General features: G+C 38.2%; 2 protein-coding genes across 7 annotated transcripts in view; both read left to right on the top strand.

Annotated features, from left to right (window-relative positions):
• Positions 1 to 8,265, top strand: part of LOC136834849 (streptococcal hemagglutinin-like) — a 9,887-nt gene extending 1,622 nt beyond the window's left edge. The window contains exons 3-8 of one of the 3 annotated variants that reach the window (XM_067097636.1): positions 289 to 406; positions 530 to 2,515; positions 2,666 to 6,061; positions 6,617 to 6,710; positions 6,811 to 6,921; positions 7,916 to 8,265. In XM_067097636.1, the coding sequence (XP_066953737.1) occupies positions 289 to 406; positions 530 to 2,515; positions 2,666 to 6,061; positions 6,617 to 6,710; positions 6,811 to 6,921; positions 7,916 to 7,952 (5,742 nt within the window). In that variant the 3' untranslated portion in view covers positions 7,953 to 8,265. Of the gene's footprint in view, positions 1 to 288; positions 407 to 529; positions 6,062 to 6,616; positions 6,711 to 6,810; positions 6,922 to 7,915 lie in introns of all 3 variants that reach the window. The other 2 variants (XM_067097637.1, XM_067097635.1) reach the window with 2 other exon arrangements.
• Positions 8,266 to 9,334: 1,069 nt separating this feature from the next.
• The window catches only part of LOC136834848 (uncharacterized), a 25,484-nt gene continuing 14,368 nt past the window's right edge, over positions 9,335 to 20,450 (top strand). Inside the window, exons 1-8 of one of the 4 annotated variants that reach the window (XM_067097633.1) lie at positions 9,335 to 9,589; positions 11,821 to 11,868; positions 12,967 to 13,048; positions 14,222 to 14,289; positions 14,719 to 14,787; positions 15,750 to 15,864; positions 18,602 to 18,741; positions 18,997 to 19,111. In XM_067097633.1, coding sequence (XP_066953734.1) covers positions 11,842 to 11,868; positions 12,967 to 13,048; positions 14,222 to 14,289; positions 14,719 to 14,787; positions 15,750 to 15,864; positions 18,602 to 18,741; positions 18,997 to 19,111 — 616 coding nt within the window. In that variant the 5' untranslated portion in view covers positions 9,335 to 9,589; positions 11,821 to 11,841. Of the gene's footprint in view, positions 9,721 to 11,820; positions 11,869 to 12,966; positions 13,049 to 14,221; positions 14,290 to 14,718; positions 14,788 to 15,749; positions 15,865 to 18,601; positions 18,742 to 18,996; positions 19,112 to 20,450 lie in introns of all 4 variants that reach the window. The other 3 variants (XM_067097630.1, XM_067097632.1, XM_067097634.1) reach the window with 3 other exon arrangements.

Below are 20,450 nucleotides of genomic sequence, written 5' to 3'. Positions count from 1 at the left end.
TTTTTCTATATTTTTGTAGATTTGGAGTCAAATAAACTCGTGATAACAAAAAGACACTAACGTGCACTTACATGGCTTGGACTTTGCTACAAAGATTGGCTTATTTTTAGCAGAGTTTAACAACACTATACTCTATAAGAAGCCAGAAACTCTATTCTCACGACATTACTCTAAAGTATAATAGGAAAAAAGTACTCATTCCCATTCAGTGTTCCTAAAATTCGAAAGTTTTTTGAAGATTTGTAAAAGATGATAGTGAATTTGTGACATTATTTCTATCTGTTCAAGACGTGGTCAGCAGGATCTGTCTACAAGAGGCCACCTGCACTCTCGCCATTTGGACTCATGGTGGAAATGCAGTACACCAACTCTGGCGTCTTATGCAGTCTTGTCGAATCAGTCTCAGGTAGGTGATTAATTAACAGTTTCAAGGATGCAGTGATTTAAAAACATTTAACAATATTCCTCTTGGAAAGTACCAGAGGGAAAGCTGTGAACAAAATATTAAAACAGGAATGGTTCCCTACAGATGAAGATCTCCTAGCAAGCTTTCGAGATGAGAGCGGCATCTGCGATTCGTACCCAGCAACACTTCAGACCTCCTCCACGAGTGGGACCGAGGAATCATATGCCACAGGATCCTCAGTCTCAGCAACTGAATTCACATCTCAATCTGGGTCTTCAGTTTCATATGGTGAAATTACATCAGCAACAGGTAGCACCAGCAATGGAATAACTACTGCTTCAGGAGAATATGTTTCAGAATTTGGAACAACATACGGAACAGGATCCTCAGTCTCAGCAACTGAATTCACATCTCAATCTGGGTCTTCAGTTTCATATGGTGAAATTACATCAGCAACAGGTAGCACCAGCAATGGAATAACTACTGCTTCAGGAGAATATGTTTCAGAATTTGAAACAACCTACGGAACAGGATCCTCAGTCTCAGCAACTGAATTCACATCTCAATCTGGGTCTTCAGTTTCATATGGTGAAATTACATCAGCAACAGGTAGCACCAGCAATGGAATAACTACTGCTTCAGGAGAATATGTTTCAGAATTTGAAACAACCTATGGAACAGGATCCTCAGTCTCAGCAACTGAATTCACATCTCCATCTGGGTCTTCAGTTTCATATGGTGAAATTACATCAGCAACAGGTAGCACCAGCAATGGAATAACTACTGCTTCAGGAGAATATGTTTCAGAATTTGGAACAACCTACGGAACAGGATCCTCAGTCTCAGCAACTGAATTCACATCTCCATCTGGGTCTTCAGTTTCATACGGTGAAATTACATCAGCAACAGGTAGCACCAGCAATGGAATAACTACTGCTTCAGGAGAATATGTTTCAGAATTTGAAACAACCTACGGAACAGGATCATCAGTCTCAGCAACTGAATTCACATCTCCATCTGGGTCTTCAGTTTCATACGGTGAAATTACATCAGCAACAGGTAGCACCAGCAGTGAAATAACTACTGCTTCAGGAGAATATGTTTCAGAATTTGAAACAACCTACGGAACAGGATCCTCAGTCTCAGCAACTGAATTCACATCTCCATCTGGGTCTTCAGTTTCATACGGTGAAATTACATCAGCAACAGGTAGCACCAGCAGTGAAATAACTACTGCTTCAGGAGAATATATTTCAGGATTTGAAACAACCTACGGAACAGGATCCTCAGTCTCAGCAACTGAATTCACATCTCCATCTAGGTCTTCAGTTTCATATGGTGAAATTACATCAGCAACAGGTAGCACCAGCAATGGAATAACAACTGCTTCGGGAGAATATATTTCAGGATTTGAAACAACCTACGGAACAGGATCCTCAGTCTCAGCAACTGAATTCACATCTCCATCTGGGTCTTCAGTTTCATATGGTGAAATTACATCAGCAACAGGTAGCACCAGCAATGGAATAACTACTGCTTCAGGAGAATATGTTTCAGAAGTTGAAACAACCTACGGAACAGGATCCTCAGTCTCAGCAACTGAATTCACATCTCCATCTGGGTCTTCAGTTTCATATGGTGAAATTACATCAGCAACAGGTAGCACCAACAATGGAATAACTACTGCTTCAGGAGAATATATTTCAGAATTTGACACAACCTATGGAACAGGATCCTCAGTCTCAGCAACTGAATTCACATCTCCATCTGGGTCTTCAGTTTCATATGGTGAAATTACATCAGCAACAGGTAGCACCAGCAATGGAATAACTACTGCTTCTGGAGAATATGTTTCAGAATTTGAAACAACCTACGGAACAGGATCCTCAGTCTCAGCAACTGAATTCACATCTCCATCTGGGTCTTCAGTTTCATATGGTGAAATTACATCAGCAACAGGTAGCACCAGCAATGGAATAACAACTGCTTCAGGAGAATATATTTCAGGATTTGAAACAACCTACGGAACAGGATCCTCAGTCTCAGCAACTGAATTCACATCTCCATCTGGGTCTTCAGTTTCATATGGTGAAATTACATCAGCAACAGGTAGCACCAACAATGGAATAACTACTGCTTCTGGAGAATATGTTTCAGAATTTGACACAACCTACGGAACAGGATCCTCAGTCTCGGCAACTGAATTCACATCTCCATCTGGGTCTTCAGTTTCATATGGTGAAATTACATCAGCAACAGGTAGCACCAGCAATGGAATAACTACTGCTTCAGGAGAATATGTTTCAGAATTTGACACAACCTACGGAACAGGATCCTCAGTCTCAGCAACTGAATTCACATCTCCATCTGGGTCTTCAGTTTCATATGGTGAAATTACATCAGCAACAGGTAGCACCAACAATGGAATAACTACTGCTTCTGGAGAATATGTTTCAGTATTTGGAACAACCTATGGAACAGGATCCTCAGTCTCAGCAACTGAATTCACATCTCCATCTGGGTCTTCAGTTTCATATGGTGAAATTACATCAGCAACAGGTAGCACCAGCAATGGAATAACTACTGCTTCAGGAGAATATATTTCAGAATTTGACACAACCTACAGAACAGGATCCTCAGTCTCAGCAACTGAATTCACATCTCCATCTGGGTCTTCAGTTTCATATGGTGAAATTACATCAGCAACAGGTAGCACCAACAATGGAATAACTACTGCTTCTGGAGAATATGTTTCAGAATTTGGAACAACCTATGGAACAGGATCCTCAGTCTCAGCAACTGAATTCACATCTCCAACTGGGTCTTCAGTTTCATATGGTGAAATTACATCAGCAACAGGTAGCACCAACAATGGAATAACTACTGCTTCAGGAGAATATGTTTCAGAATTTGACACAACCTACGGAACAGGATCCTCAGTCTCAGCAACTGAATTCACATCTCCATCTGGGTCTTCAGTTTCATATGGTGAAATTACATCAGCAACAGGTAGCACCAGCAATGGAATAACTACTGCTTCAGGAGAATATGTTTCAGAATTTGACACAACCTACGGAACAGGATCCTCAGTCTCAGCAACTGAATTCACATCTCCATCTGGGTCTTCAGTTTCATATGGTGAAATTACATCAGCAGCAGGTAGCACCAGCAATGGAATAACTACTGCTTCGGGAGAATATGTTTCAGAATTTGACACAACCTACGGAACAGGATCCTCAGTCTCAGCAACTGAATTCACATCTCAATCTGGGTCTTCAGTTTCATATGGTGAAATTACATCAGCAACAGGTAGCACCAGCAATGGAATAACTACTGCTTCAGGAGAATATGTTTCAGAATTTGACACAACCTACGGAACAGGATCCTCAGTCTCAGCAACTGAATTCACATCTCCATCTGGGTCTTCAGTTTCATATGGTGAAATTACATCAGCAACAGGTAGCACCAGCAATGGAATAACTACTGCTTCAGGAGAATATGTTTCAGAATTTGACACAACCTACGGAACAGGATCCTCAGTCTCAGCAACTGAATTCACATCTCCATCTGGGTCTTCAGTTTCATATGGTGAAATTACATCAGCAGCAGGTAGCACCAGCAATGGAATAACTACTGCTTCAGGAGAATATGTTTCAGAATTTGACACAACCTACGGAACAGGATCCTCAGTCTCAGCAACTGAATTCACATCTCCATCTGGGTCTTCAGTTTCATATGGTGAAATTACATCAGCAACAGGTAGCACCAGCAATGGAATAACTACTGCTTCAGGAGAATATGTTTCAGAATTTGACACAACCTACAGAACAGGATCCTCAGTCTCAGCAACTGAATTCACATCTCCATCTGGGTCTTCAGTTTCATATGGTGAAATTACATCAGCAACAGGTAGCACCAGCAATGGAATAACTACTGCTTCAGGAGAATATATTTCAGAATTTGACACAACCTACGGAACAGGATCCTCAGTCTCAGCAACTGAATTCACATCTCCATCTGGGTCTTCAGTTTCATATGGTGAAATTACATCAGCAACAGGTAGCACCAGCAATGGAATAACTACTGCTTCAGGAGAATATGTTTCAGAATTTGACACAACCTACAGAACAGGATCCTCAGTCTCAGCAACTGAATTCACATCTCCATCTGGGTCTTCAGTTTCATATGGTGAAATTACATCAGCAACAGGTAGCACCAGCAATGGAATAACAACTGCTTCAGGAGAATATATTTCAGAATTTGACACAACCTACGGAACAGGATCCTCAGTCTCAGCAACTGAATTCACATCTCCATCTGGGTCTTCAGTTTCATATGGTGAAATTACATCAGCAACAGGTAGCACCAGCAATGGAATAACTACTGCTTCAGGAGAATATATTTCAGAATTTGAAACAACCTACAGAACAGGATCCTCAGTCTCAGCAACTGAATTCACATCTCCATCTGGGTCTTCAGTTTCATATGGTGAAATTACATCAGCAACAGGTAGCACCAGCAATGGAATAACTACTGCTTCAGGAGAATATGTTTCAGAATTTGACACAACCTACAGAACAGGATCCTCAGTCTCAGCAACTGAATTCACATCTCCATCTGGGTCTTCAGTTTCATATGGTGAAATTACATCAGCAACAGGTAGCACCAGCAATGGAATAACAACTGCTTCAGGAGAATATATTTCAGAATTTGACACAACCTACGGAACAGGATCCTCAGTCTCAGCAACTGAATTCACATCTCCATCTGGGTCTTCAGTTTCATATGGTGAAATTACATCAGCAACAGGTAGCACCAGCAATGGAATAACTACTGCTTCAGGAGAATATATTTCAGAATTTGAAACAACCTACAGAACAGGATCCTCAGTCTCAGCAACTGAATTCACATCTCCATCTGGGTCTTCAGTTTCATATGGTGAAATTACATCAGCAACAGGTAGCACCAGCAATGGAATAACAACTGAATCAACAACAATTATAGGTACAAAAACAACTACTTCGGAAGCCTCCACTATAGAAGATGACAATTCACTCAAAACTAGTACTTTGTCGGTCACCTCAGAAACAGCTACACCTGAAGAGGGGACTCCTACCACCACTACAAGTTCACAGGATCATTCTGATGACTCAGGGTCAGGCAAAGATAAAGCAACTAACGTATCATCTGCTGTCACTGAACCTGCAACTTCTCCAGAAGGAGACACAACCACAACCAGCGTCCGAGAGACAGAGGCACCTGAAGAAACAACCAACCAAGGCTGCGTCAACAACGGAGAGGCCAACAACTCAGAACAGAAAGTACCAGTTGTTGATAATGAACCTACGACTACAACTACCACAGCTGCACCTACCACCACAAGTACCACAGCTGCATCTACCACTACAAGTACCACAGCTGCACCTACTACCACTAGTACCACAACTACAAGAACCACTACAACTTCCACCACTACTACCACCACAACACCTGCTCCAGTCTTCGTGTGTCCTAACGGATGGTCGAGATTTGCTGACTCCTGCTACCGCATCTCTACGGTTAAAGGCTCCTGGGAATCAGGAGAAAAATATTGCAAGAACATCGGTGGTTCCTACGTCACGATCAGCTCGTCAGCTGAGCAAAACTACCTTAAAAGTGAGTACAGAATTTAATCTTGAAAGTTATAACATACCCATAAAAATAATAATAAAATGTTACGTCACATTAAGTACCATATTGCCACTTCAAACACTCTTCGTGAATTTCCAAAGCATTATAGCAGAGGGGCAAATGAAACTTGCCTAAATCTTATAAAACCGGGAAAAGTTTCCTTCGCTGGAATAACAGTTGCCAGTTATTCACTTGTAACTATGACAGTTATTCCACGAGAGAAATTCTTGTAGACTTCCTCAACAAAGAAATTTGCAACTATAATTACCCTGACTGCAAATGAAAAAGTGTAGCCTATACTTCACGTCCTACTCTTCTCTAAAATCTTAAGGGCCACCAGGCGGGCACTTTGCGTGTTCTCAGAGATCATAGTTTGTTTTGAAATCCTGGCCTGCATTTTCACAGGTTTTATTGAATTTGTGCATCTTTTGTCCTCTGTAATATTTCACTTTTTTTCTCTCTCTCTCTCTCTCTCTCTTAACTCTTTGGGCATCTTACTAAATCACCTAGAACTAAATAACACTTTCCATTCCTCTGAAGGTCTTCTGCGCGACAACACATGGATCGGTTACAATGACAGAGCCAGAGAAGGAACCTTTGTTTGGTCTTCAGGGGAAACCTCCAGTTACAGGGCGTAAGATTCCATTGCAAATTCCTCATTGAAACATATAAATTCTTTTCCATGTCATAGTGCCTGACCTTCCCTTTCATTCGTCTTTATTATCTTTGCTCAGATTTGCCAGTGGAGAGCCCAACAACGGATTCCTCAGCTCGGAAGACTGCGTCGAAATGCGCAAGAAGGAAGGTTACCTGTGGAACGACGAGGGGTGCTCTAATGATAACTAGTGAGTTTCCTCGTGGTGTGAAAAGCTGAGAATTCTTACTTGGTCGGTTGTCCTTTGGGGCGCCAGTATGACCCTTTGGTCATTGGCTTCAAAGTCTGTTTCTGCAACTGTTCTGACTCCTCTCTTTATTTATCAGGTCTTAGGACCAACATTAATTAGTGCTTGAACTTCCATTGCAGAGTCGACAGAGATTTCTGTTGTGACCCCCTTCATCAGTCAAAATTATTTTGCGCAAAACTTACTGTACTGAAACCTTTCGTATGTACTAGACTTCTTTAGTTATTAAGCTCTTGATAGATTTCATAGGCCCAGGGCAACAGTTCATAAAGTTGTCGAATATTTCAGACTTTACAACTCTCAAATAGAAGCATTTTGTCAGATGCAAATGCTTCTCTTATTCGCGAGTTCTGGAAACAAATACTTACCACTTTTAATGAGACTACTTCTTTATAAGAGTTTACCGTTTTTGTGTACAATGAACCCCTTGTACCTGATTATCATATTGCGTAAGATTACTGCCTACATGCTACCTTGCTTGGCGTACTGTTTGCAAAATTAATGGCTCTTTGCAACATCGCTAAGCTTCCAGCTACAATACTTTCTGACTATTACTTTTTACCCATGCTGTCTAAGCTTCTGCGGATTTGTAAAACTTCTTCAGCTTTTCTTGTAACATTTCACTCTCCATCTAAGGACATCCATGTCAGAATTAATTATGATTCTAGATGATCTAGTTATATACTTCGTGATAATAATACTGTTTAAGATTACAAAAGCTAGGCTCGTCAGATTAGCCAGATCACCTTTTTTTTTCCTTTTTATCTAATAACTGATGTCTTCTTTCGTGCAATAATTTGATAAGACTATCGAAAAGGTGATTATTTAAGTCTGCTCACGCTTTACCGTGCTGTGTTTGTGCGTCTGGTCGCCCTGTCAGGCCTTCTTTGTCGTTTAAAGTTCATATTTCCTAGGAATAATTTCTTCTTCTTTCCAGCTATGCATGCGAGACTGGCCTCGTGGTGAAGTCATAAATTACCTCTGCTTCTTCCGGCCTCAAGACGGCGCACGGTTCAAGAACCTGGAATGAGAAACTTTTGAAAGCAACATAACAGCTTCTGAAACCTTATATACATATCATCGCATCTATCGTTAGCGTCAGAAGTGGGAAAGGAATAATATTTATCCTCATAAACCAAAATAATAATATAATTCTGTATATGTGTGAAATAGGGCAAAAATTCAGTATGGTGCTATAAATACGAGTTCTTCTCTCCAGTTTGCTGTAAGATGTTGCACGATTTGAACAATATAATAAAGATGCATTTAGACAAAAACATTTAATTACCTACGATACAATTAACGAGAGGAAGGCAGGTTTGTAAGCAGAAAAAATAAACCTAGCTTTAAATCAACAGACGAATAGTTGCTCGCTAGTTGAGCAGCATTACTACCGATGCTAGGCCTAGTCAGTTACAGAACAAAGCTGGTCTCTAGGTAGTTGATGTTATGCAACATTAGGCCTAATCAGGTATGAAAAATAAACTATTTGATCTGCAGCACACTCTTAACAGTAACAGAAATTCTCCTGTGTGAGATTACCATGAACCAGTATGACAACAAAGAACGCCTTGGCTTTGTCAGTCAAAGAATTTACGAATGTAAGTCAACTTAAAGAAAAAACAAATAAACAATCAAAGGAACCATAAACAGTTAAGACGTAAAGTTAAGTGGAAGGGAGATAAATAAAAATCCAACATTGAACGTCTGTAGGAAATTCAAAAAAGCATAAAAGAAGAAACCAGGAAAGATAACATAGAAAATTAATGTAAATAAGTTGATGTAGATTAGATAGGTTAGAGCTAGCATCAGAAAAAGATTGAAATGTAAAAAAAACAAATGCTTACAATGTGAAGAAAATGAAAATTTGAGCACCTCTTAGTTTATTTCTAGACATACAACAATATTTGATCAGTTAAGTTTCATGCAGAAGTCAGTTTCTTGCTTACTGACTTACATTTGACTTCTCTTCCAGCTCCACTTCAGCTAATACTTTATTTAGTTTCCATAGATTTAGTTAGAGAATGAATTTAATTAAATTATGAAAGAATTTATCAAAAGCACATGGAACCGTAAGCAAATTAAACTGAAACCATCACAAGCTCAAACAAAATAAGAACGAAATCGGGAGCTGTTACAAAGGCAAACCCTACCAACAACGAAGACTAGCTATATAAAAAATAATATATATGGCATTACAGAAACGATAAGGATGAATAGAACAGGCAAGGGAGAAGTTTCAGTGACAAATCCCGTCTGCTATTACCATTACTACTACTACTACTACTACTACTACTACTACTACTACAAAAATGTTTGCGCTGTCAGGGAAAAAAAACGAAAACTTGAAACATCAGGAAAATAAAGAGGAATTGATAGCTAATATACTTTTATATTTGCAGATCTGCTGCCGAAGGGTGAAATTAAAAATATGGAAGAATTCATAAAAGAATTGTGGCTTTACGGATACAGAAAAACTTAAACAAACGCAAACAAAAGAGGAATAAAAAAAAAAGGGAGCAAGGGATGAGCCGTTTCAGAGGAAAATCCCTCCTGCTACTACTACTATTAGATAACCTTCCCCAGATCTGTCAGTTCGTCGAGTTGATTGGTAAGAGTCGTTGTTTTTGTGTATATTAGTGTGAAGAATGTGTATTATTTTTGTATATTAATGGCCACAGAGTTATGATAAACTCCCCTACGAGGAAATAGGAGAATTTAAAGCAGCAGCAATCGTGAAAAGTAATTAAAAACCGCCTTTTATTTCAAGTTGCTTGAAGCAGGATACGCCCTTTCGGCGCAAGTCGGACCTAGGCCTATGGCTGCAATTGCCTATTTAGCCATTTACGGTCACATTTGAATGATTTCTCCTTCATTTAAAAGAACTTTACTTGGAAATCTCTCATATTTTCAACAAAATCGTAGAAAACTTCAGTTTTAATAGGCCTAATCTCGTACGCTTAAAAACTGTTTTAGGCCTACAGCCCAATGAATGGTGATAGGCCTAGCCTTAAAATCGTAAGTTAGTTGGTCCATAGGTCCCTCTCCCCATTTGTATAGGCTAGTGGCTCCTTATTTACTGCGGTCACTTGCTTCCAGGCCTCCGTTGCTTGTTTAGGCCTAGTAGGCTAGGCCTACTAGCTACGATATTATTAGCCTGTAAGCCTAAGTATGTCTGTAAGACTGTACGTTTTTTGTATTATTATAGGTTAGTGAAAGATGATAACTCCATATTCGGTTGTTAATGTGAATTTATTCATGGATGGGTGTAGATAATAGACCTAGAAGGCTAATAGGCCTACTTTATTGTTTTTAGGTATCCCATCATCGACCTAGGTCTGATAGTCAAAATCAGATGATAGGCCTATTTGCATGATAAAGTAGGTAAAATTCTCGCATTCTGTCTCATAAATGTCGTCGCAGTGGAAATAACTATAAAACTGTTAACTAGGCCTAGTAGGACCGCAGTAAACTGTCTGTGGTTCAACAGACACATCTAATAGGCCTAAGATACGGTCAGCCACCTCTGATAATGTTAGGTAGCCAGGCTTAGACCTAGGTTACTAATTGCTGTTTTGGGAAGAGTAGTAGGCAAACCCTGGGACCTGGGTAGGCCTACATGCAGCGGCTGATTAAGGACGGCATAGATGGAGATAAATATGTTTGTAAATTGTTTCGGTAATCCTGCAGAACAGTTGGGCACAGGACAGGACGTTCTTCTCTGACTGCGTCACTTTGGGGTCCAGGTCAGAGCGTTGCGCCCTAGATTAGGTTAGGACGCAACTCTATTGAAATATCCTACGTCTTTGATCAGCTTTTAAGCTGGCGGCCACCCACAGAAATAGTGTGCGCGACTCTTTAACACTTTTTTCGTCATTTCAAAATAAGAAATCGGTGGTTGATATTCATGCAAGACTATAAATCAGCAATGCCAAATTAATTTTAAAGTCAGAAACTTTTTTTTTTTTCAACATAATAACTTAGCGAATAGCTAAAATCCGCGAATACTTGACACTCCTCTAAAAATGTTTAGAACTGCCTATTTTGATAGTTCAAAGACAAACGACCCTCTAAAATTGCTTATACCAGAGTATTTTAATAGTTTTACCATAAAAAGTGCATTTAATCATGAAAATGATATGAAAATACAGTAATTAGCGAATATTTCTCATGAAAAATGCCCGCAAATAGGCGAATTTTCCGAGAATAATGTGTATGTTTGTTCCATAGAGAAATCCACAAATCAGTGAGTCCGTGAAATCGCAAATAGGCAGGGGTCGACTGTATACTGATAGTGATTTGCACATAACTCATGCAGAAACAAAAGCTTGCTGAACATGGCATGCCCATCACAGCTATGCAATTTGAAGCATCAAGATATACCATAAACAATTAGCTATACCCAATTATCTTAAAAAACAGTTCCGTCTTAACTTCATTCACAAACTCTGGGTCGGCTAACTTTACACTTTGAGCAGATGTCTTAAAAGGAAAGTTATTCATTTCTAGATGTATAGTATTCTAAACTGTGAACTACATATGGCAGTTACATTCTTGACAGTCAGAATTAACTGATTGTGTTGTCTGTTTGAGCCTCAGATGTTAGGTATTTCCATAAATTTTAGATTTGCTTTCAATTGGAAATTTATATATTAATCATTAAACTTTTTCAAATTTTTGTGATAAATTCATTTTCATAAAAGTTGCTGAATAAAATCTGAAATCTTGTTTGACTTTTTAATTAGTGTCATACAGAATTATAATTACTTGGGTTTGAGGAAGGATATTCCAGTTTCTGTATTTTCTAACGAACAGCATTTATTTTTGTACATTTTCCTTCAGATCACCTGCTGACAAGACAATATGGCCCTCAGAAGACCGTATGATGAGGTATGTACACTTTTTTGCTCCCGACAAACCTCATTATTGTAATGATTGTGGGGCAATACAGGAATTGTATGGACTTTAGTGGCTTTGAGTGCAATGAATAAATAAAGAAAAAGTCTTGTTGCTTGGTCATAACCACGAATTGCCACACTTGGGGCTCTGTAAATCAAAAGTGTTGCAAGAAAAGCATGTCTGAAGCATTTGAAACAATCATTTGAGTAGTAAAATGAATTACATATCGGTAGGAATGAAAAGCCACCACTTGCAATGTGACTTTTTCTTGTGTGCTTAATCTTATGTATTTTTTCTGAAACAGTCTTGTTTGAAACTGTATTGAGCACATACATTCATTGACTCCAGAGCTATAGTATTAAAGATATATTTAATTTGAAGGATTTTGTTGATATTTGGGTAGCTTTAATCCTGGTGCAACTCTGTAACTTATTTTAATGCACAGACCAACATTCAGGGCATCCTATTGTCCGTATTGTCCTCTTACCAAAAGAAATAAGAAAAAGAACAGTTGAAGAAGGAAGGAAGGTACTTCATTTGCATCGTAAAGGGCAGAATATTGTCAGAAATGGAAACTGGAAACATGGGTACAGTGATACTTCCAAAGCTTGCTAGTAGGTGGAAACAGTCATCAAACCATGCTAATAAATGTGGGGAAACTGTGGCCTGGTGAGTGTTATCAGGCTGCAGGTGAATTATTGTTAGTTTATATCACAACATGGTTGTAGTTTGTATCGTTGTAAAGAACAAAATCACTGCAGTGGTAGAGATTTTTTTTTATTGAGGGGATGATTTACATATGCTAAGGCTCAGCCCCTTTATTCCCTTCTGTTTGCAGGCATTGAAAAAAAAAATTTATAACTTGTACATTTTTTCACTCTTTATTTGCATATGATTTGTGATGGCTCATACTAGTGGCTTACTTAACAAAGTGGAATTGCATGTCTGGCTTTTTGTGTGACGTATTAAAGTGTGTGGCCTTTTATGTTTGGGCCTTTGCAAAGGAGAACATATTAAAGTCAGGGTATTTGGTCATTTTTTTTTTTTTTTGCATACCAAGAATTTTTTTTTTCTTTCTTTTATCCCCAGCACTCGGCCAAAGATGTGATGATCAAGTTCTCAGATATGGCATACGCTTTGCACATGAAAGATATGTTCCAGGTGGCTGTTAGTAAGTAATGCAATTCAAGTTTTTATATAATGTTCCATTTAATCACTCTCGCTCTCTTTCTCTTTCCTAATGTACACCCAGTAAATCCATTATTAGCTCAGAATACATAGGGCTGATGCCTTTCTGAGATAAAAAGTTTTTCTCCGTGTTAGCACGTAAAATTGATAATCTCTCGAAATGTATGCCTGCATAATCCTACCTTCACCTGAAGCTATGCTGAATCAAAAGCAGTCAACACAGCATATCCAGTCAGTTGTAGAATAAATGCAATTGGTACCTGTGCATGATTCCATGAGTCTTACAAAACAATTATTCAAAGCTTTTATAAGATATCCAAAATACACTTAGACACCTGGAGCCCACTTTTGCCATACTCTCTAGCAAACTTATTGTTTCTGCTTCATTAGTCCAGCACTACACCAAGACTATAATAGTACATTCATTAAATTATACCAAAAGGTTTAATAAACAAGTTACTGAAATACAGGGGTGTACATATATTACAGGATTGAAATTGTGTGCACATATGTTCGTACATCTACGTCATGTTTGGTTACTTAACTGTATCTCGAAATGGTTTGTGTTTGTGTAATACAAATTGTGTACTGTGATGTTATGAAAGAAACGAACAATATTTAGAATGTTATAAACATTTGATCTAAGCCTGTACGTGCGGACATTACCAAGGTATTATGAAAGAAATAGACGTTAAGAAATGTGTACTGGAACTTATTCAAAACCTATACTTCATATATGGCATATTTGTGTGTAGTTGTCTGTTGGCTTTGAGCATGTAGAAGAGGGTACCTTGCACTCTCTCCCTCTCTCTCTTTCTCTGATATATGGCATATTTGTTTGTCATTGTCTGCTGACAATTAGTTAAACAGTGACAGATAGGGAAGTATCAGGACAAAGACTGGATGGAAGTCCCAGAAACTCATGGATAATGGCACAGATCAAGACGAGGACCAGATGGGAATTTAGCAGAAGACACTGAAAGTGGAAGTCCTTTCACATGCAACTCCACAAAGGGAAAATCCAGCAAAAACTATTGATGGCGGATTTCTACTAGTTTGATTTTTTCTATTGTAATACTGTATGTACGCTTATAATGTTGCTTCCTGTCTTGTCTTTTGATTGTAGCGTAATTTTTTTGTCTCCCTTTAATTCTAGACATCCTGTATGGTCGAGAGTTTGTCATCAGGATCGACTTCTCAAAGCGTATGGTGTTCTTTTGTCAAGTACGTATATGTCTTCTTGTCAAGTTTAATTTTCAGTAGGCTTATCATCAGCTTGTTGATCATTGTGCTAGTGTGATTAATGGCTTTGCCTCTCTGCTACTAAGAAAAAACTATTGGTATGCATTCATGGCAAGACTGATTTCATAGTTAGATTAGGGACTGTCTTATAGGGCAAGCTTCATGGGGCAGGTGCTTGACAAATGTCAAGAACAGAGGCTTCTTAACTGAAAAGGATGTGGTCATGCACTGCTGCTATTTCTTTGAGGTGGAAGCTTATATATCAGTTTTTGATAAATACACATTCTTATTTCTCAGATTTTCAGGCAACATGCTCCTCAGATAAGATGCCTAGATACTGTTTCTAGGAGTAAAACCAAGACTTTAATTTTTGAATATGTGGGAATTTCTGAACCTTTCTACTTTTTCCAGGTTTGTCAAAAGGAGATGACATCCGAGAAAGCTATGATGGAACACCACAATTCTGGAACTCATCAGAAGGTACCAAAGATTTTTATGTATTGATTCTTTGAAATTATTTTTATACAATACATAGTAAGGATGTTGGAGATTTATATTAATGCCATGTTGTGCATGGTATTTCAAGTATAATAACAAAATCTTACTTTTTAAAGCTATTTTAGTTTCTGTTTTAGTTCATAGATTCTCTCTTCTGATAGATAACAGAAACATTCAGACTTCATAAGTTGCTGACTTCATCTTTTCATTATTCCCATTTAGTTACACCTCATGCGCACTTGAGGTGTTGTTCTATGTAAAATCAGTACAGTAACCCCTCATTAAGCACACCAATAGGTCCAGGGAATGTGCTGCATCAAAAATGTGGTTATAATCTTGTTTTTGTCAATTCTATGCACTTGTGTTTATGTAAGTTTGCATAGCTTAGCTTTGGCCAACTTGTGCGTGGTAGAATTCAAAGAAATACATACCCATGACTTCTGTATGCAATAAGTATTTTTTAAACATGAAAAAATACACTATTCGCAAGCAAAAGTTCGTATTCAAGACCATTGTCACAATGGGCTAGCTTACCCAAACTGTGTACAGACACCACCCTACTTATGAACGAGGTACGTTCTTCCCGACAGCCGTTCGTATGTTGAATTGTTCGTATGTTGGTTACTGTACTCTTCATTCCTATTGAAGTACACTATGGTATACAGTAAATTCAATACAGAACTGTATGTTATTTCATCCTAAGTCACGATACACTGTACATACACTGTACGTACAGAATAGGTGCGCAAATTAAAATTTGAACTTACGGGTGGCGAAGGGGAGCGCTCCCAACACAGTTTTAATATCTGATCCCGTTTGTTTGTATCTCTGAATGTTTGTAAGTTGAATGTTCATAAGTAGGGAAGTGTCTGTACTGTATTCATAATCATGCAATTATCATGACACAAGCCATCCATAGGCAGTGTATTATGCTTCTCTTTCAGAATTTGAGCAGGGAACCCGTTGTCAAGCATGGAAGGCATTCCTCAAACCGCCTTGACAAATATTGCTCGTGTATGCTCCAGTATCAACTTCTGCAACACTCTGTACCAACCTTAGGTATGCCCACAGGTGTTTGCATTATGGGTAATTAGTGTTTACATACTAGAATCATTGAATTGAATTAGATGGAAGTTTTAACAAATTTCATTTTAGTTATCATTTGCCATGTACGATTTTTAGAAGTTGCCATATATTTGTGTCCATTAACCGACAGATGAAAGTACAGGTATGAGTGATCCTTATCTGTAGATTCTTGTGATCTGTAAAATAAAATGGTATTTATGGTTTTTGAAAGATTTAATGGGTAGTCAGTCTTATAAGAATATTTTATTGTAGCTAGAAAAATAGAAAGGTAATGTAAAGCCACAAATATTGTTTGGTAAGTCTATAAAATTTAGGTTTCCAGTAAACCCCCTGTATTCGCGGGACAAGTGTACCACACCCTCCGCGAATAGCTAAAATCCACGAATACTTAAAACCCCCCTAAAAACACTTAGAACTGCCTGTTTTGATAGTTCAAACACAAAAAAAAAACTAAAAATGCTTATACTTGAGTATTTTAATAGTTTTATCACAAAAAGTGCATTTAGTCAGGAAAATTATAATGAAAATACAGTAATTAGTGAACATTTCTCAGTGGAAAATACCACGAATGAGCGAATTTTCTGCGAATAATGTGTATATATGTTCCACAGAGAAATCTGCGAACAGGTGAGTCCGCAGATCGTGAGAACGCGAATACGGGTGGTTTACTGGTTTACTGTATCCTTAAAAACTACAATGTACTTTGAGCACCACACTTGAAGTAGTAACAAGGTTCTTAACAATGTTCTTTTGGTCCTCCAACTGCTTAACACTTGTCCATTCACTGTTGTCTCTTCTTGCCTCGCTGTTCAATGTCTTTGACTTAGTCTTGCCCTGTTATGATAAAATATGCCAAAACAGAAACTCATGTGTTACATTATAACTGCCAACCTTAGGCTGAAATATGTTGAAATTCTTTCCACACTAGTCCTGGCTAAACTAGACCTGGTTTTTTTTTTATTTTGTGTTGATGCTAACACCAGTCGATCCTTTATATATCTGTGAAGCTGGGTAGATTACAGAACATTGAAAATTGTTTGGTCATGGTAAATACAAAAGAGGTGAAGTGTTTTTAGTATGAAAAGGCTGAGCATGAACGTTTTTATAGTGAACTGAAGTCAGGACAGAGATTCAGTAAAAGTTAGTCTTCGATGATGAAAGAAAACCTGTTGTTCTTGTAGAGAAGTGAAAATACTCTTATCAGACAAGGCCTGAGTAAGTGAATTTGGCAAGTAATGTTATAGATGACAAGGCTGGTCGTGGTTCTCCATTTTATAAACAAGAAAAAGAATGAAAAGGAAGAATGATTGGTTTAGCTCGGTATCCTTACAGAAATGGATAGGGTCTGATAAATATGTATAAAAAAAAAAATACAAAAGGAAGCATGGTAAGACTGTACGTAAGGAAGAGTTGAAATGATGAGGGATTATTTTTCATAAAGCTGTGTTAAAGGGGCAGGGTATTATAATCCATAACAAAACTACCATGTCAAATTTCAGGTCACTCATAAGAATCTTAAAGGATTTATTTTATGTTGCATATTGAAAAATATTGAACATTTTTGAAGGGAAGAGTGTAGGAGCTCTCAGCCATGCAGAAAGCAAGGGAAAGGAATGGATGAAGAAAGCAAAACAGTACTTTGGGATGATTTGGCCCTGTAGAGAAAATGGAAGGTTTGTGTGCTTTAAGCCTTTCTCTTGCACATTTTTCCTCACTGTGTATAAACAGAAAAGCATGTGATTTAATTGCATTATATAAAAACATGTATAGAAACACCACCACAAACCATATTAATATACTGTATAAGATTATATACCTTTGAAGTTTTTGTACTTCAAAGTAACTCTGTTTTACTAAATTAGTATAACTCAATAGAAGAGAAATTGAGAACAAAAATTACAGTTAGTTTATGCCAGTCTTTCATAAAGCATTGGCCCTCATGAGTGGATAACTCCCTGCTCATGTGCATTTTGTTTGTTATGCACTTTATACAGATGGTTCCAAATCTCTATAACAGGCGTAGGATTTCCTGTCCTTTCACTAAATAAAACAAGCTGATGCTCTTTACCAAACAATGTGTCTGGTTCCACAATGGAACAGGGCAATAAATTGAAAATTTTATTATTATCAAAAACATAAAACCAGAATTTATTTTCAATTACTTGAAGTGCTATTGAAGGTCTCCAGAACTGTTGTCCAAAATAATTCTCTGGTAAAGCAAATTAAGTTTACATTCCATGAATTATATGTAAATGGTAAAGTATTTTGGATCCCTGCCCATGTCGAAATAAAGGGAAAAGTAGATTATGATAGTGCAGCCAAAAATGTAATAATTGTGTTTATTTATTTATAAATGATTTGTTTAACCAGACCCCTGAATCCTTTGAGGGTTCTTCTCGGGCTGGAATGTAATCAGTGTGACCAGATTCTGGTAACCGTCCTGGTCAGTGATTATTTAATGCTTCTCATTTGTACACATCTTATGTGAATACCCAGTGAGATTTGAAAATCCAACAAGGTAAAGTTAAACAGGTGGACAAGTATGTGAGAAGAGGCCAGATGCATGGCAAATAGCATGCAAAATGCAATGCATCTGTGTTGGAGGATATACTGCAAATAGCATCGCAGTTTCCTACCCAGGGCACATCGCAAGCAGTGCTCTCTTACTCATGTGGAGTGTGACTAAATAGTTTTGAATCTTTTCTTCTAGGACTGATGATGGTTGAAGAGTATCGGAAACATTCTAAGCACAGGGAGCCATACTATAAGTGTAACCTTTGTGCGGTTCACGGAAGGAGAGACGTGATGTTGAACCACCTTGTCGGTGATGAGCACACAGATAAATACATTGTAAGTACATTTCAGTCTTGATTAGTCTGGTTTAACCTCTTGAAAACTGGTATAGCAGCTTTGATAATATTTGAACTTTTATGTGGTGCCTGATCTGTAATATTCCAGAAGGACAAACAAAGATGAATATTTTGAGCTTTAGAAAAGAGCTGAAATAAGTGAGCATTCTTGTATATATTCTAAGTAGGTAAGAGATGAAATGATGTGTTTGAAAGAAAAATCAACAACATAAGATTTTTTCTTCCTGCTCTCCAGAAAACCAGGTGTATACTGTCAACCTCTACTCTTACCTCAAGAGAACGAAAAACTTTTCGCCGTCAGTTGCTTGATTTTGAAGGTCTCAACTGTGACCTGATCAAAAGGATTATAGGTAAGGCAGTTTGGCTTCCAGACCCATTTGATCTCTGTAGGGAGTTAGTGACATCAGTGTACCTTACGTGGTGCACTGTAGGCATTATTTAAGGCTTTTTGTGGTATCCCTTTGGCCCCTAGCGGCAATCGCATTCATTCCTTTTACTATACCTCTTTTCATATTCTCTTTCCTCCATCTTACTTTGTACCCCCCTCCCAACAATCGTTTCAACATTACGTATTTTTCACGCTGAATGACCTCATAGGGCCCAGCACTTGGCCTTTGGCCTACATTTTATATTTGAGTTCAGATTGACCATTTGATGGCTTGTTGATATTTGAGTTCGGATTGACCACTTGATGGCTTCTTGATATGTTATTTTTTATTTTGTTTTTCTACTTTGGAAAAAATGCTGACAAATTCTTTTGAGATTTCTTAGATGTAGATGGTTTGGGCATGTTAGGGGAAGGAGGCAGTTAAGAAAGATGAAACCCTTGATCAGATGAGAATTCAGGTGGAAAATAAACAAGATGGACAAGAATGGAGTGAACTCATTTCCCGTGTCACTACATAAAAAGTCAGTGATCACTGAAATTGGTGATTCCAGAAAGTTAATTCTTGCTAAGTCAGTTTAGTACTAGGAAGTCTGCAAAGGACTGATGAGAACGATGTTTTGCCAGCATTTGTGTAGTAGATAGACCTAAGACTTGTATAGTTAATGCCTCCAACTGGCATCTTACTCATGGGGCTTGCCCATCCAGGTGATTAGGGACAGATCGTCTATTTATGAAAGCATAGGTATGTATTCCCATTAGAACAACTTAAAAGTAATTTGTATTTTTCTTAGGATACAAATCTGCCCTTTCATAAGGGTAGCTTTTACCCTCCTCAGCACCCTTATGGTAGTCAATCTGTCCCCAGCAAGAACGTTAGACTGGCCGCAGAGGCCGATTCACACAGTTAAAGAGGTAGGCCACTTGAATAGAATTTAGAATGTAGGCCCATGGCCAAGTCAGAGAGCTTTGCCGCCTTTTGTTGCCTTGGTGAAGTGGCAAAGGTTTTTGTCATTTTAAGTCAACACATATCCGGGTTGGAAAAAAATTTATGAGACAATAAATTACTAACTGGCACCTTTCACCACCCCCACACACACACACTAAGTGGAGCAAGTGGGGGAGGTTTTGTCTTATTGTCTTGGCTAGAGTGAACATTGTTCATCCGTCCAAACGCATCTGACCTTGTTTTTTCATGGTGCGCCCTTTATGTAGTGCTCTTTTGTGTCCTTTAGGGTTGTTATGCGTCGAATGATGATCGAATGTGTCATTGAGTGCCGTAAAGTTGGCATGAAAACAGCTGA

This window comes from Macrobrachium rosenbergii, chromosome 54, assembly GCF_040412425.1.
Source record: "Macrobrachium rosenbergii isolate ZJJX-2024 chromosome 54, ASM4041242v1, whole genome shotgun sequence".
Lineage (NCBI taxonomy): Eukaryota > Metazoa > Arthropoda > Malacostraca > Decapoda > Palaemonidae > Macrobrachium > Macrobrachium rosenbergii.
The sequence above is the reverse complement of the archived record's forward strand: the minus strand, read 5'-3'. Positions and strand labels throughout refer to the sequence as shown.